The 16,703-nt window shown below is 46.7% G+C and overlaps 1 protein-coding gene across 1 annotated transcript in view; it reads left to right on the top strand.

Moving 5' to 3' along the window:
• The first annotated feature begins 214 nt into the window (after positions 1-214).
• Positions 215-16,703, top strand: part of TSHR (thyroid stimulating hormone receptor) — a 113,216-nt gene continuing 96,727 nt past the window's right edge. Inside the window, exon 1 of the mRNA XM_060262023.1 lies at positions 215-523. Coding sequence (XP_060118006.1) covers positions 351-523 — 173 coding nt within the window. The 5' untranslated portion in view covers positions 215-350. The remainder of the gene's footprint in view (positions 524-16,703) is intronic.

The raw sequence follows: 16,703 nt of genomic DNA, 5'->3' as shown, positions 1-16,703 counted from the left end.
TGGGCCTCCTTCCTGAATCCAGGTGGCTATTGTTTTAGGGTCTCAAGCTCAGCCAAGTCTCTGCTGGCCCTAAGGCCAAACTCCAGTTCCAATGCTTGGGATGACAGTATTCACTAGAGTTAACTTGGAATACACTGACTGGGAGTGGTGGGGTGGTTATATGCCTGGAATAATGTCTTTGCACTTTTACTTATTACACTTTCGTTTCCCTTCAGAGACAAGAAAATAGAGGCTGTTTTCTGAAGAGGCACAGGCTTTCTTGTGTTCCCCCCTCAGAGGTTACCTCTGGTCCCTGTATGGGGAAGGATCATAGAGGAAAATGAAGCACCCGCAACTATAGGCTCAGCAAGATGCTGTGGTTGCCAGAATTCCTTCAGCTGATGCTGCTGCTCAAAATGGGAGTGATAACTAGAGGCATGGATGTATGTCCATCACTTTGTGACTGCTCTGATTGGGACCACTTCAAGATCACCTGCACAGAGATCCATTTCATCCCCAACCTACCACAAGGCACACAGACTTTGTGAGTATATGCAATTAAATTTGTAACCTCCCTTTCTGCCAGATCAGGACCATCTACTGTGACTAATAGTTGGAACAAAACATTTCATAAACAATTAAAGCCAAAGCTAAAATCCATATGTAAAAGCACAGATATACTGTAATTAAGGAAGGGGGATCACTAAGGGAACATCAGATGAATTAAAATAATTTTTCGCTTGCTGGTGTATGGCAGTAACAGAAGGGAACAGATGACGAGAGAGAGAGTTGCATAGTTTTTGTGCCAGAACTAAGAAGGCTTTTTTCGGATTAAAAAGGTAAAGGTAGTCACCTGTGCAAGCACCAGTTGTTTCCGACTCTGGGGTGACATCACAACACAATATTCTCACGGCAGACTTTGCACGAGGTGCCATTTTCTTCCCCAGTCATCTACACTTTACCCCCAGCAAGCTGGGTACTCATTTTACTGATTTTGGAAGGATGGAAGGCTGAATCAACCTTGAGCTGGCTACTTGAACCCAGCTTCTGCCAGGATCGAACACAGATCATAAGCAGAGCTTGGACTGCAATACTGCAACTTGCCTCTCTGCACCACAGGGCACTTCTCTTTTTCGGGTTGCCACCTGCCTAATCTCAGAAGGTGGGAACACCCCAAGCAGGACCTCTGAAGATGACCTTAGTGGTCAGATAAATTTGTATGGGAGAAGACATTCCCAGATGCTCAGGGCTTTCAAGGTCAGCACCAGCACCTTGAATTGTGCCTGGGAACAGACTGGGAGCAAGCATAAATGGGCCAAGACTGGAGTGATCTGTACAAAATAAAGTTTCCAAACTTTTTTCAGTGGCAGCTCCACACAGAGCATGTTGTGGTAATCTGATATTGATGTAACCAGAGAATGCTCCACAGTAACCAGATCTTTTCTGATCGGAAGGGCTGGAGTTGGCTGACCAGCTGAAACTGGTAGAAGGTATACCTGACCTGCTTATCCAGGGCAGTATCCCTTAACCCAGGAACACTCCTAAGCTATGAATCTATTCCTTCAAGGGGAGTGCAACCCCATCCAGAACAGGTGACACTTTCAATCCTGGGCCAAACTTCCTGCTCACCTCTAGCCCTTCTATCTAGTTGGGATTAGGGTTCAGTTGATTAGCCCACATGCACTCCAAAAGAGCCCTGTGGGGCAGAGTGATAAAGCTGCAGTACTGCAGTTGGAGCCCTCTGCTCATGACCTGAGTTTGATCCCAGCAGAAGTTGGTTCAGGTAGCTGGCTCCAGGTTGACTCAGCCTTCCGTCCTTTCGAGGTCGGTAAAATGAGTACCCAGCTTGCTGGGGATAAAGTGTGGATGACTGGGGAAGGCAATGGCAAACCACCTCATAAAAAGTCTGCCGTGAAAACGTTGTGAAAGCAACATCACCCCAGAGTCAAAAACGACTGCTGCATGCACAGGGGACTACCTTTACCTTTTTACTCCAAAAGTGCAAGCAGGCACCAATTCAAGGTTTTTTAGAGCCTCCTTGGGATCAACTGGAAGTGCAAGATAGAGCTATCATCTACGTATTGGTGGCAATCCAGCCCTAATCTCTGTATGACCTCACCTTATGGTTTCATGTAGATGTTCAAAAACATAGGGGACACAATGGAACCTTGTGGGACCATATAGGCTAGAGACCAAAGTACTTCATGTAACATTGTATATATATAATACATGTAATATTGTATATAAGCGGGGCCCGGCCCGCGTGTTCTTCCTCTTGTAACGTGCCTCCATTAAAGCATGTTGCCCTACCAACGTCTCCTGTCTCAGTACGTTACACTTCACCTCCTCACTTACGTCTTTAGAATAATATAATCATAGAGTTGGAAGGGACCTTCAGGGTCATCTAGTCTAACCACCTGCACAATGCAGGAAATGTACAAGTACCTCCCCCCCACACACACACACTCAGCAAAAAAAAAAACAAAACGCCTCCAGGATCCCTGGCCAAACTGGCCTGGAGAAAATTGCTTCTTGACCCCAAAGTGGAAATCAGCATTTCCCTGGGTGTGTAAGAAAGAACCACGAGAACTGTGCACTGATGCAACCCTTCCTCCCTCTCATGATCTGCTGAAGTTCACAGAATCAGCATTGCTGTCAGAAAACCTCCAAAGAAGGAGAGTCCACAAACCTCCAAAGGAAGCCTGTTCCACTGAGGAACTGCTCTAACTGTCAGGAAGTTCTTCCTAATGTTTAGCCCAAAACTCCTTTGATTTAATTTCAACCCATTGGTTCTACTCTGACCTTCTGGGGCAACAGAAAACAATGCTGCGCCTTCCTATATATGACAGCCCTTCAAGTACTTGAAGATGGTTATCATATCACCTCTCAATCATCTTCTCTCCAGACTAAACATACTGAGCTCCTTCAAACTTTCCTCATAGGACTTGGTCTCCAGACCCATTACCATCTTTGTTGCCCTCCTCTGGACATATTCCAGCTTGTTTATATCCTTCTTAAAGTGTGGTGGCCAAAACTGAACACAATACTCTAGATGAAATCTAACCAGAGCAGAGCAAAGTGATACCATCGCTTTGTGTGATCTGGACATTATATTTCTGTAGATACAGCCCAAAACCGCATTTGCCTTTTTAGCTACCACATCACAGTGCTGACTCATGTTCAGTGTATGGTCTACTAAGACCCCTAGATCCTTTTCATACTACTTTCAAGACAACTCTCCCTGATCCTATAATTATGCATTGGATTTTTCCTACCTAAATTTAAAACTTTTCTTTTATCCCTGTTAAAATTCATTTTATTTGTTTTAGCCCAGTTTTCCAGCCTGTCAAGATCATCCTGTATCCTGATTCTGTCTTCTACTGTATTTGCTACCCCTCCCAATTTAGTATTATCTGCAAATTTAATAAGCATTCCTTCTATTCTTTTTTAAAAGTATTTTTATTATTATTTCAAAACAAGTTTACAAAAGAAACAATTTCACAGTAAACAATTTAAACATGATGTGAGATACTTTGTCTCATAATACAGAAAGCTACTAAATCCAAAAGTTAGTTAAAAGTATAACATTTGTGCATAGATAGGATTGTGTGGAATTATACTACATTTTGTTAAATATTCAATTATAGGAAACTGGATTGCTGTAAATTGCGCTTCATACTTAGATTCCCTCTATTCCTTCATCCAAAACATTTATAAAGATATTACACAAAGATCCCAGGGCTGATCCTTGAGGCACTCCACTTGTCACTCCTCTCCATGAAGATGAGGAACCATTCACAAGCACTCTTTAGGTGCAATCTGTCAACCAGTTTTATCCATCTAACAGTAATAGGATCCAAACCACATTTTACCAATTTGTCAACAAGAATATTATATGGAACCTTATCAAAAGCCTTACTGAAATCAAGATAAACTATGTCTACAGCATTCCCATGATCCAGCAAGGTAGTAACTTTCTAAAAATAAGAGAGAGAGATGGTTAGTTTGACATGACTTATTATTGAGAAACCCATGCTGGCTCTTAGTGATCACAGCCATCCTTTTTAAATGCTCAAAGACTGACCGACGATTTGTTCTAAAAAATTTCCAGGTATAGACATCAAGCCTTCCATTGGACAGTAGGCTTGCCAATCCCCAGGTCCTAGCGGGGGTTCTTCCACTTTCCCAGGCTGCTTCCCACCCCCAGTCAGCTGGCCAGCGGGGGGAAGCCCACCCCCAAAGCCACCATGTGACTATCCCCCTCCGGAGGCTCCAGTCTTCGATTGGAAAGGCTTCCTCTTGGGATGGTGTGTCTGTGTTACTTGGAAGAAGTTGGCTGCAACTCATGAGTAGAGCGTCAGAAACGGTGGGGGGGGGGAGGAACGTCTGCTGAGCACTTCATTATTCCCTATGTGGAGATTGATTCTCATAGGGTATAATGGGGAATTGATCTGGAGGTTTCAGGGGCTCTGGGGGAGCTGTTTTTTGAGGTAGAGGCACCAAATTTTCAGTATAGTATCTAGTGCCTCTCTTCAGAGTACCCCCCAAGTTTCAAAATGATTGAACCAAGGGGTCCAATTCTATGAGCCCCAAAAGAAGGTGCCCCTGTCCTTCATTATTTCCTATGGAAGGAAGACATTTAAAAAGGTGTGCTGTCCCTTTAAATGTGATGGCCAGAACTATTATGCTTGTCACACCCTTCCTGGCTCCGCCCCAATGTCTCCTGGCTCCACCCTCAAAGTCTCCTGGCTCCACCCCCAAAGTCCCCAGTTATTTCTTGAATTGGACTTGGCAACCCTATTGGACAGTAATAACAGCATAAAGGTGCTAAGCCTAGGAGAAGAAGGAACTGCAGTTATTGGACATATGAAGCTGCCTTATACTGAATCAGACTCTTGGTCCATCAAAGTCAGTATTGTCTACTCAGACTGGCAGCGGCTCTCCAGGGTCTCAAGCTGAGGTTTTACACACCTATTTGCCTGGACTCTTTTTTGGAGATGCCAGGGGTTGAACCTGGGACCTTCTGCTTACCAAGCAGATGCTCTACCACTGAGCCACCATCCCTCTTCTTGTGGCAGGGTATTACTATCTGATGGAAGGCTGGAGGTGTCCCATTCTTTAATGGGACTGTCCCAGTATCTATTCAGATATCTAATGCTGTCCCAATATCGATTCAGAAAAATGTTTTATATGTGATTTGAAAAAAAAAGAGAAAATGTGGCTTTAAAGTCATGTTTCCTTTCTCTGAGCACACTCCTGTTCATGAAATTGCTTGCCTTTTCCACTTCAGTCAAGATGTTGTTAAAGAGAGAGCCAGTTTGGTGTAGTGGTTAAGTGTGCGGACTCTTATCTGGAGAACCGGGTTTGATTCCCCACTCCTCCACTTGCACCTGCTGGCGTGGCCTTGGGTCAGCCATAGCTCTGGCAGAGGTTGTCCTTGAAAGGGCAGCTGCTGTGAAAGTCCTCTCAACCCCACCCACCTCACAGGGTGTCTGTTGTGGGGGAGGGAGATAAAGGAGATTGTGAGCCGCTCTGAGACTCTTGAGTGGAGGGCGGAATACAAATCCAATGTCTTCTTCTTCTAAAGAAAATTCCAGGAACCACCTATTAAAAATATAAGAAACTGATACCAAAAATATGCTTTTCTTTAACCTTCCTCCATCAGTCAAATTCAAGATGGATTCCTTCTCAGGTTTTTTTTGTTTGTTTTTAAGTTTTAGGTGAAGAAAAGAAATTCTATTCAGGCAGGCTGTGTTCTAAATGTGTTCTGTGTCATTTTTTTTTTTCAAATGCACTTGTTAGTATTGTTGTTGCTTGTAATCTAGTTGTACACTCCGGAAAGTCAAACAGAATAACAGGAAACCTGTTGTAATGCTCAAGCTGGGTAGCCGTGTAAGTCTGTCTGTAACAGCAGAAAAGATCAAGAGTCCATAAGCACCTTAAAGACTAACTTTTTGCTGTGAAATGAAAAAGAATGTAGCAGGGTATGAACTTTCACGAGTCACTTGTCACTTCTTCAGATACTTGTGGAGTCTGAGGATAGTGGCCTTAGGGTTGCCAATCCCCAGTTGGGGGTATGGGACCCCCCTCCCCAGTTTGGAGGCCCTCCTGCCACTTCAGGCAGGGGGGAGGAGAATGTCTGCTGGGCACTCCATTATACCCTATGGAGACTGATTCCATATCTGGGGCTCTGAGGAGGGGGGTTGTTTTTTGAGGAGAGACATCAAATTTTCAGGGACCAGGGGGTTCAATTCTATGAGCCTCAAAAGAAGGTTCCCCTATCCTTTTTTTCCAGATGGAGGGAAGGCATTTAATAGGTGTGCAGTTCCTTTAAATATGATGACCAGAACTTCCTTTGGAGTTCAGTCATGCTTGTCACACCCTTGCTCCTGGCTCCCCCATAGTCTCCTGGCTCTACCCCCAAAGTCCTGAGTCGAATCTTGCAACCGTAAGTAGACTTTAGAAACTGGTGCTTAAGAGTTATTGCTCAGCTTTTTGTGGATAATCTGTATTGTTCATTATGACTATGGCTCCTCCTCTCTTGTTAGTTTGATTTATTATAATATCTGGATTATTTTTCAGACTGCTTATGGCATTCTTCTCCAAGCGGCTGAGATTGGATTTTGAGCAGTGTTGTTTTCAAATTATTATTATTTCAGCTTGGCCCTAACAGGTGGAAATATTCTATGTAAAGGTCCAATGTGGTATTGCAGCCTTTAGGGGAGTCTACATGGAATCCTTCTTTCCATAGTATATTGTAATAGAGTTGACTGTGACCTGATTGTGCAGACTCGTTTGCTGCATTAAGTTTTGTATTATGGTTTAATTTTTTGCACGAAGCTGGATCAGCCATAAGCTTGGGTCCTGTGAATGAGTTTCTTGCATTCTCAATAGTCTTTCCGACAGAATATGCTGCCTCTTCTGTTTGTGCAGGGTCCTCTTGAAAAACTTATTGCACAAACAGAAGTTTCATTGGAAGAGGACATGCAGTTTGAGTCCAACAGCACCTTTAAGATCAACAAAGTTAAATTCTGGGTATAAGCTTCCATGTGCATGCACACAAAAGCTTATATTAAAAATAAAACTTTGTTGAACTTTGTGAAGAAATGCATTTGTTCTTTGGAGGTCTGAAACAAGCAAAACCTTCACTTTATGTTTTAAAATGTTTTTGCTTTCTTTCTCGCTGGGCAGAGAACAGGCAGGAAAGGGGGGAAAAGTTAGTTCAATTGCTTTCCAGACCTACATTAGCCCACCTTCATACAAATGATAAACTATAGTATGGTCAACCCCTCCCCCCCCCCCCTTCAAGCAAGGAACAGAGATTGGAGGAATTAAATACTAGAAAGACTTGGGAAGGAAATTTCTGGAAACATCTGGAAAAGCTTCCTTGACCTGGCCCAACCAGGTGAGTGGGAGGGGAAAGGAGATGATAAAATTCAGGTGAGTCGAGAGGAAGGGTCCTTTATGGTGCTGACTCCAGAATTCTTAATTGAGGTCTGGAAGAGGCAGCTATTTAACCATGTTCTGTCCTGGAGGAAGATTCAAGGTAATTGTGGCTCTGCAGAGATCTGTAACTTCATAAACTAAGAAGTCTATCCTATATTTTAACATCTGATTGTGCATATATAGAGAAAGGTACAGAGGAATTGTGTTTTACCCATTTCTTTTGACTCTCTTGCTCAATCTGGTGCTGTGCTAAAAGTATGTTTGTGAATATTTTCTTTTTAATACTGTATAACTTTTGATGCTGGTGGGACTTCTCTGTACCACATAGACCTTCACTGTCTTGGACATGCTATTTTGAAAGGAGTGCCAGGCAGAAGGCAGTCAGTCAGCAAGTGGCTATTCCTCCAGAGGCATGCAAGACAGCAAAAGGTCCCTGTGGTGACCAGACTCTGGGCAGTGGGAGACAGAGAGGCAAGACTTCAGACCTTGGAAAAAAAGCTGGAAATCCTGACCCTCCCAGTTGCTAATTCCTGCAAAGGTCAAGTAGGGGAGGTGGGTTATCAGAGATAAAAAGAAAAGCCTTTCCAGGTGCTGGGAAAACCTTGGAGGGCAGCGTGGAATAGGCCCATTCTACCACAGTTCCCTTCCAGCACATGGTCAATTACTGTCTCAACCTAGGGTTGCCAGGTCCAACTCAGAAAATACCTGGGTACTTTGGGGTGGAGCAAGGAGACTTTGGGGGTGGAGCCAACAGACTTTTCCATTCCCTAAAACAAATAAATAACAATACAGCAGTGCAGTTCCCCTGAATACAGTCTTCGTTTCCTTGTTCTTCCAGCAGCTGGCTGCACTTTCACTAAATGAAAATGAACACATGCACATGCACAAAGCAGCCAAAATAAATACAGTCTGCAAGCACGCACTTTTGTGATCTTACTGGAGCAATTTACTCACAGGAGTTGCTCAATGTAACAGCCTGCTGTATTTTCACCAACTTCTTCAGACTGACACAGGAAATGAAAGGTTCTAGTTTATTCTAAACCAGGGGTGTCAAACTCATTTGTTGGGGGGGGGGCAGATCTGACATAAATGGGATTTTATGGGGCCGAGCCATGCATGTCCTAAAATGTAATGCCAGATAGCAGAGATATAGACTTTATAGAGGACCCAAGTCAACACAATTAAATATATCAATTTTTAATTTAAAATACAAACATGCTTAAAACTCTTGCAATATTTTGTTTAAAATGGAAAGAAGTGAGTAGTGGAATTTTGCAATGCAATTTTAAAAATAAAATATCAAGAAAAATCACAACGATCACAGCAGAAACTTTAAAAAATAAACTGCTCTCAGCCCAGGAAAACATGAAATGGCAAGGCATTGCAAGCTCCCCCCCGCAGGCTACTTAGCTTATCAATGGTTCTCCAGTGTCATATCCCCCTTTGTGGGTTCCTAAGTTAGAGTACTCACTAGGTACTAGTTCTCACTCCACTGAAAAGAGACAAATCTGGCTGAAGGCATCAATGCTTGGCTTGCAATGACACAACTCCAGGAAGCTTCAGCTGGCCATAGGAAAGCTGCGAAGTTCCTCTCCATTGAAACACATAAATAAAGTTGGAAAGAAAACGTGGAGTGGATTTTCTGTTCACCTGTGCTCTGTCCAGAAGTCAGAGTGGGAAATTCATTCTGCATTTTCTTTGCAGCTTTGCTTTCAGCTTTAGTCTTTGCAAAGAGATGGCAGAAGGAACTGGGAAGGTCCTCGCAGCCTTCAGAGCTTCACAGGGTGAGGACAGAAGGGGAGGGGGGAGAAGAGAGCCCTGCGGGTCTGATTGAAGCCCTCCGGGGGCTGGTTTGGCCCGTAGGCTGCATGTTTGACACCCCTGTTCTAAACTATGCAAATGACTTCTGAAAGGAATCTAAAACAAATGGAGGGCTCTCTTTCTTTCTCACAGCTTCACAGGGAACAGCCATGTGGCTTTACCAGCTCACTCCACCCCATTCAGCCTTTCTCCTAGTGGGATTTAAAAGCACACACACCTTCCAAGTTTCCAAGCTTCTTCTAAGACTTCTGAGGTGGAAAGGCACATTATGGGTGTTGAGGTGAGGCTTCTCCTCGCAACCAGCTGGCTGGCAGTGGGGAGAAGCCTACAAAACTAGGGGATCCCCTGCTGGGACCTGGAGACTGGCAAGCCTACTGCCTCTTATAGACTTAAGAGTTCTGTGATGGACTTAGCACCGAAGAGCTCCTCCTTGCTGCAAGGCGTTTTTATCATATCTGTTTCTCCACCTACTGACCAGTCAGGCTGGGTCAAAAAAAGAAACTTTTCCTGAAGCCTACATAGTTTTCCTTCCTGAAGTCTCTCTAGTATTTAATTTCTATAAATTTATGTTCCCTGCTTGAAGGGGTGGGGGGAGAAGCTTGACCATCCCATTGTCTTCTAAACCTATTAACATTTGTAGGAAGGTGGGCTGAGATAAGTCTGGAAAGCAATTGAATGGACTTCTTCCCTTTCTTGCCTGTTCTCTGCCCAGAAGAAAGAAAGAAAAACATTTAAAACTTAAAGTGAAGGTTTTGGTCATTTCAAATCTCCAAAGGAAAAAAAATGCATTTCTTCACAGGGTACCTTTATGGTTTGAAGAACAGATTCTATTTTCCTGATGGAGATATTGTTCATCAGACCCAGAGGCTTTTCAACTATGTTGCTTAGCTTTTTCCCCCAAGGTCTTGGATTTGTATCATAGATTTGCACCCCGCCGCCCCCCCCACACACAATTGTTTGAAAAGATGGCCATTCAGATCAAGTCTGTTTGTGTTTGTTCCAACCCGGCAGCTATTTTAAAAGCTACTGTAATGCTTAAGGATGGAGGGGAATGCACTTTACCTTTTGAATATCCCTACACTGAGCAGTTTCTTTATTATTCCAAAAACTTCAGCTTTTAATTAAGCATTTCTTTCCCCCAATGTACTTTTTGAATAATGTACTTCTCAGAAAATACAGATTGTCTTTGTGCTTATATTAATAAATAAGTTAATTTTAGAATACTTAATAGTTTGCATTTTCAAAAAACAAACAAAACAAAACACCATGCTGCCAGGTTCTGTTGCACTTGCACTCCAAATGTGACCAAAAGCACATGCCCACTGAAATCAGTGGTTGTGGACTGGTGTAACCCTGCATAGAATTGTACTGCAAGAGCCATGTGAAAAGAAGGATGAAAGGGTGAGGCTAGGGTTGCCAAGTCCAATTCAAGAAATATCTGGGGACTTTGGGGGTGGAGCCAGGAGACATTGGGGCAGAGCCAGGAACAAGGGTGTAACAAGCATAATTGAACTCCAAACAGTTCTGGCCATCACATTTAAAGGGACAGCACACCTTTTTAAATGTCTTCCTTCCATAGAAAATAATGAAGGATAGGGGCACCTTCTTTTGGGGCTCATAGAATTGGACCCCCTGCTCCAATCGTTTTGAAACTTGGGGGGTACTTTGAGGAGAGGCACTAGATACTATATTAAAAAATTGGTGCCTCTACCTCAAAAAACAGCTCCCCCAGAGACTGGGAGCTATCAGAAGTCTCGCTGTTGACTCTGCTAATAGAAACTCTCTGTATAAACAGGGTGGGATTCCAACTGAGATCAGAGCCCTTTTCTCTTTCATGAAAAATTAAACATTTTTTTCAAACTTTTGGGAACTCACACCCACACCCCCTGGACAGTAACTAACTTCTTCCTGTTCTGTCCACAGCCCAGTTTTCCAAAAAAACAGAGTGGGATGGATTATTTTTCAAAGGAAGTGTTATTGAAACACTTCTCAGCCATGTCCTAAGAGCGGGGAGGGGGGAACTGTCACAGTGTGACCTAGGAAGTGTGGGTTGAGGACATGGGCATTCATCCTGGACAGCTAGGTCCTCGCGGGGTCCTTGCAGGGTACCCAGAGGCTGCCCCATCCCCCCCTTCCTCCTCCTCCTGGCTCCGAAAGGCAAGTCCCGCGCCCTCGGAGCAGCCGTGCGGGCGCCCACCCAGCCTCATCCCCGCACATTCCAGCCGCCTCCTCCTTGCTCGCCCGCTGGAGAGCCGGCATCATCTGCCGTCGCCTCCCCTTGCTCGCCAGGCGGACGCACGCCAGGCTGCCCCGGCTCCGGCAGCCTTGGCGAGGTAGACGACGGAGGAGGCAAGATGGCTGAGCTCAGCCACCCAAGGGAGGCCCACCCCGGTCCCGTGCCCGCCCTCCTGGCACTCACCACCTGGCGCGCAATCTCGGTGGCCGCCATGGCCCCTTCACCGCCGCCTCCAGAAGCCAAGCGAGCTCCTTGACGCTGTTTCCCCCCCGCTTCCATTTGGGGGGGGGCGGGGGAAGAGGGTGGAAATCCTGGGGTCCCCCACCAGGGCGGGAGGTTTGGGAAGCCTAGGTGAGGCTATGCCCAGAAGAGCAGGAAATGGTCAGTCTGTAGGTTTGCCAGCCTTCAAGTGTGACCTGGAGATTTCCCAGAATTACAACTGATCTTCAGACTACACAGGTCAGTTCCAGGGAGAAAATGGCTTTTTGTGAGCAGGAATGCACAGCAACGCAGTTCCGGCTGGCTTGGCATCGGGGGTGTGACCTAATATGAAAATGAGTCCCTGATGGGCTTTTTCTACAAAAAAGCCCCGTATGAAACAGTGGTTATGTCAGGGGGTGTGGCCTAATAAGCGAATGAATTCCTGCTGGACTTTTTCCTGCAAAAAAAGCCCTGGTTACTTTGGAGGGTGGAGACTATGGCATCCTATTCCTGATAAGCTGTCCCCCCTCTGCCGCCCGAAAAAAATTCCTGCCCTCTCCAGGCTCTACCCCCAAAATCTCCAGGAATTTCCCAACCCAGAGTTGGCAGCCCTATACCATGTGATTATTAGGAGCAGATTTATCATTCACTCCTGTGTCCTTGAGAGCTCCTTAATTTCCTTCCATATAAATTGCCTTTCATTCGTACAGTGAAAAAATAAGTATCGCAATAGAAGATGTTGCTGCTTTCAGAGTTTCCCTTGATGAGCAGCTTTCAGTTCCTGTCAATTCTTTGAGAGTGACTGGCCCTAAGGCAACCCAGCAAGCTTCCATTGTGAACTGGGGATTTAAACTTGGGTCTCCCAGATCCTAGCCCAACACATTATATCACTCTGGTCCTCAAAAACATGTATGTATATCCTGCTTTTCTTTCTTATGGTAATTTGAATCAGCTTATTTCATCATATGTCTCTCCTCTAATTTATCCTCACAACAGCCCTATGAGGTTGCTTAGGCTGAGAGAAGATGAATGTTGCCAGGTGAGCTTCTGTGGCAGAGTCCGCATTCAAACCTGTTTGTTCCAGGTCCTAGTTCAACACTCTAACCACTATACCACACCATCTCTAATCCCTACTCTGCCCTTCAGCAGACTGTATGGCACCCTAGGCAAGGCTAACTTCTGGCGCACACACACACCCTGAACTGATAATGTCACTGAGCCAATTTGGCACCCCCAGAAGGCTGGCACCTTAGGCTATTACCTAGTTTGCCTAGTGGCACGGCTGAGCCTACTCTTCAGTTCATTGGCTGTACTTAGGCCAGTTACCATGACTGAAACCAACCTACCTCACAAACGTATTGTAATGACAAAACAGGGATGGGTAGGGTTGCCACCTCTGGTTTGGGAAATACATGCAGATTTTGAAGGTGCAGCCTGAGGAAGGTGGGGTTTGGGGATGGGAGGGACTTCAATGGAATATAACGCTGTCGAGTCTACCTTCCAAAGCAGGTGAACTGATCACTGTCACCTGGAGATCAGTTGTAATCCCATGAAATCTCCAGCCACCGTCTGGCAGCTGGCAACACAAGACTACATTGCCATGAGGACCTTGGAAGAAGGGCAGGATAAAAATCATATAAATAAATGAATATTTACAACAGTGAAATCTTGGAGATTATCCATTCTGAATACTTGCCTTTTTGTTATACTATTTTTGTTTTTAAAATGTGTGGGTATTAGATTTGTTTGAAAACATTGCCATTTTACCCCTCCCCCTCAAAAATACAGGACTATGAGAAAGAATAAAGCTGCACAGTGTCTCTTCAGTTATTTTCTTGAACCACAGTCTCTTGTAGCATTGCAGTTATAAGGCATGGGGTAGATTCAGACCACTATTTCGCCCAGTGCTCTGCCAGCATTTAACCACGCATCTGTACTATGTGTAGGCTTCCCAAATCCCCCACCTGGGCTGGGGACTCCCGATTTGGAGCCTTTTCCCCCGCTCGCCAAAAATCCGGAAAGTGGGGGGAATGGCGGCCCTTCCCACCCAGCCTCGATCCCAGCAGCTTCTCCTTGCCCCTTCCCTTCCCACCCTTGAGGGCAGCCCAGCCAGCGGCTCCAGAGGTGGCGGCAGCAGTGACAGGTGTGCCTCACTCCCGGCTGGCTGCCCACTGCTGCTGCTTCCGAAAGCGTGGCTGGAACTAGAGGCGAGCCGCAGTGCTTCCCTGGGGCCCTGCCTCCTGCCTTGCCCTCGCCTTCGGTGGCTGGAGGAGTGCCGGTCAGGCGTCATGGACGCTGTCGGGGAAGGCGCACAGGGACCAAGCGGTGGCCTCCCTGCAGCCTTCGCTGCTCAGCCAGGCCGGGGGGGCAGGGACCGGAGAGAGCCAAGGCACCGGGAGCAGAGTCCGGCTGGGAAGGCGGCGTGCAGTCGGGCTGGCCCTGCGGTCGGAAGGCTCTTGTGGCGCTGCAGAGGGAAGGCGCGGCATATGGCCGGCCCATTTGGAGAGCCTCGGTAAAGGGGGGCGGGGAGGTCAGCTCCAGCCAGGATGGGAAATGCCTAGATATGCGCGGGGGGGGGGGGGCAGGGGTTGCTTTGGGTGGAGAACAAAAGACCTCCTCGGCTGGACCTAAGCCCCCCCCTCCAGGAATCTGGACTTTGGGAATTAATTGTAGTTCTAGGGAACTGCCTGCATGCCCTCACTGGCTGGCCTGTGGGACACAATGAAAATTTCTACAGTTGGGAGGGGGGGAAAGGGTTCGGAGGAGAATATTCCCTCTTGGGGGGAGGGGGTTGCCAGCTGGGTGAGGGGAATTCCTGGAGATGTGGGGGGGGGGGGAAACTGTTTTTTGAGGTAGAGGCACCAAATTTTCAGTATAGAATCTAGTGCCTCTCCCCAAAATACCCCCCAAGTTTCATAAAGATTGGACCAGGGGGTCCAATTCTATGAGCCCCAAAAGAAGGTGCCCCTATCCTTCATTATTTCCTATGGAAGGAAGGAATTGAATAGGTGTGCTGTCCCTTTAAATGTGATGGCCAGAACTCCCTTTGGAGTTCAATTTTGCTTGTCACAGCTTTGATCTTGGCTCCACCCCTAATATCCTGGTTCCACCCCCGAAGTCTCCTGGCTCCACCCCCAAAGACCCCAGATATTTCTTGAATTGGACTTGGCAACCCTAACTATGTGTTAAAGCCCTCCTTAATGCTCAGTGGGGTGGTACAAATGACCAACCTATCCAAAGGTAAGAGAGCTCAAGCCAGGGTATTTTGGGTTCATGGGTTCAAGTACACCAACCAGTGCATCAGTAACTTCCCAGGATAATAAGGAGTTGAGAGAAATTTTTTACTTGTATAATATACTGGGTTCAAAGCATGAGGACGCCCAAGAGATAGTGAGTTCAGTTCTTTATTCAGTGATTCAGCATAGTCAGATAGGAACAGAATTGTCTGGCAGGACCAACGGCCCTGCTTATATGCATGCAGACCTCCGCACCCAAAAACCCATTACCATCATCCCATTACACACAACTATAGGTTAATAGCTGGCCTAACGATCGCTGATGAGCCTCCTTCCTGAATCCAGGTGGCTATTGTTTTAGGGTCTCAAGCTCAGCCAAGTCTCTGCTGGCCCTAAGGCCAAACTCCAGTTCCAATACATAACACTCTTCCCCCCCAAAGTTTTCCAACACCTAACAAACATAGTCTCTAAGATGTGCTGGTTTCCGTCGCTCCCTGTTGGACTGACAAAGCCCCTCAGGTATGGCTGAGGAGTCTGGTTCCCTTTTCTGGGGTGCCGGTGCCAGGCTGCTGGAAGGCTGCAGTGGTGGAGCAGTTGAAGGCTTCCCGATGTCAGAGGTGCCTGGTGGGGTTCCTCCGATTCCTGGTGGTCTGGCTGGGCGCTGACTCCCGCTGGCTCCTGCAGCAGCACCAACCGGGGTTCTTCTGCGATGTTCAATGTAGCGTCTGGCTCAGCAGGAAGCATGTGGCGGTGGAATTGATCCACGTGTCAGCACAGGACTTGGCCCCCGTCGGTTGAGACCTCATATGAAACTCGGTCCGTGACTTGGATTACTTGGGCGGGGATCCATGCTGGGCCAATACCAAAGTTCCGGGCATATACAGAGTCTCCCGGAAAAAATCCTCCTGGCACTCTGGTGATGGTCGAGGTTTGGGGGCTCTATCTGGGTGGAGACGGTCCAGTCTGGTCATCAGGTGGTGGCCCCTGAGAAGCTCTGCTGGGCTACAACCTGTGGTAGCACTAGGGGTCACATGATGGCTGAAAAGGAACGCAGCTAATCGGTGGTCCCAGTCCCCATGAATTAATCTCCGGAGAGACTCTTTTGTGGTGCACACCATCCGTTCCACTTGTCTGAGTGGAACGGGGCAGACCGGATGTACCCAATGAGGTAGTGACCTAGAAAATCTTGGAACTCCTCTGAAGTGAAGGCCGTTCCATTGTCTGTGACCACCGTGTCCGGGATGCCATGTGTGCAGAAAATCCTACAGAGCGCTCGGATTGCCGCTCGGGAGGAGGTGGAAGTGACTGGGACTACCTCCAACCACTTGGTGTATGAGTCCACCAAAATAAAGAATATTTGCCCCTGGAAGCGGCCTGCAAAGTTCAAGTGCAACCGGTACCATGGGTTGTGGGTGGATTCCCAGTGTTGCACAGGGGCACGGGGTGGTTCTGGCCGGGTTTCCTGGCAGGCCTGGCATCACTTGACCCAGGCCTCAATCTCACTGTCCATTCCTGGCCACCATACAAAGCTCCGGGTGAGCACTTTCATTTTAATGATGCCCGGGTGAGTCTTGTGCAGGGCTTTCAAAACTCATTGGAACAAGGCAAAGGGAACCACCACCCAGCTGCCCCAGAGTAAGCATCCCTTGTGGGAAGAGTTCATCCTGGCGTGAGGAGAAGGCTGTAAATTTGGGGTCTGTCCGGCCAGTAGGTCACGCCCTCCCCACCCAGTCAAAGATGCAGGATAAGATGCGGTCCTTACCCGAGTGGTGGGCGATGTCAGC

Source organism: Heteronotia binoei, chromosome 21 (assembly GCF_032191835.1).
Source record: "Heteronotia binoei isolate CCM8104 ecotype False Entrance Well chromosome 21, APGP_CSIRO_Hbin_v1, whole genome shotgun sequence".
Lineage (NCBI taxonomy): Eukaryota > Metazoa > Chordata > Lepidosauria > Squamata > Gekkonidae > Heteronotia > Heteronotia binoei.
This window is presented reverse-complemented; position numbering and strand designations above follow the sequence as displayed.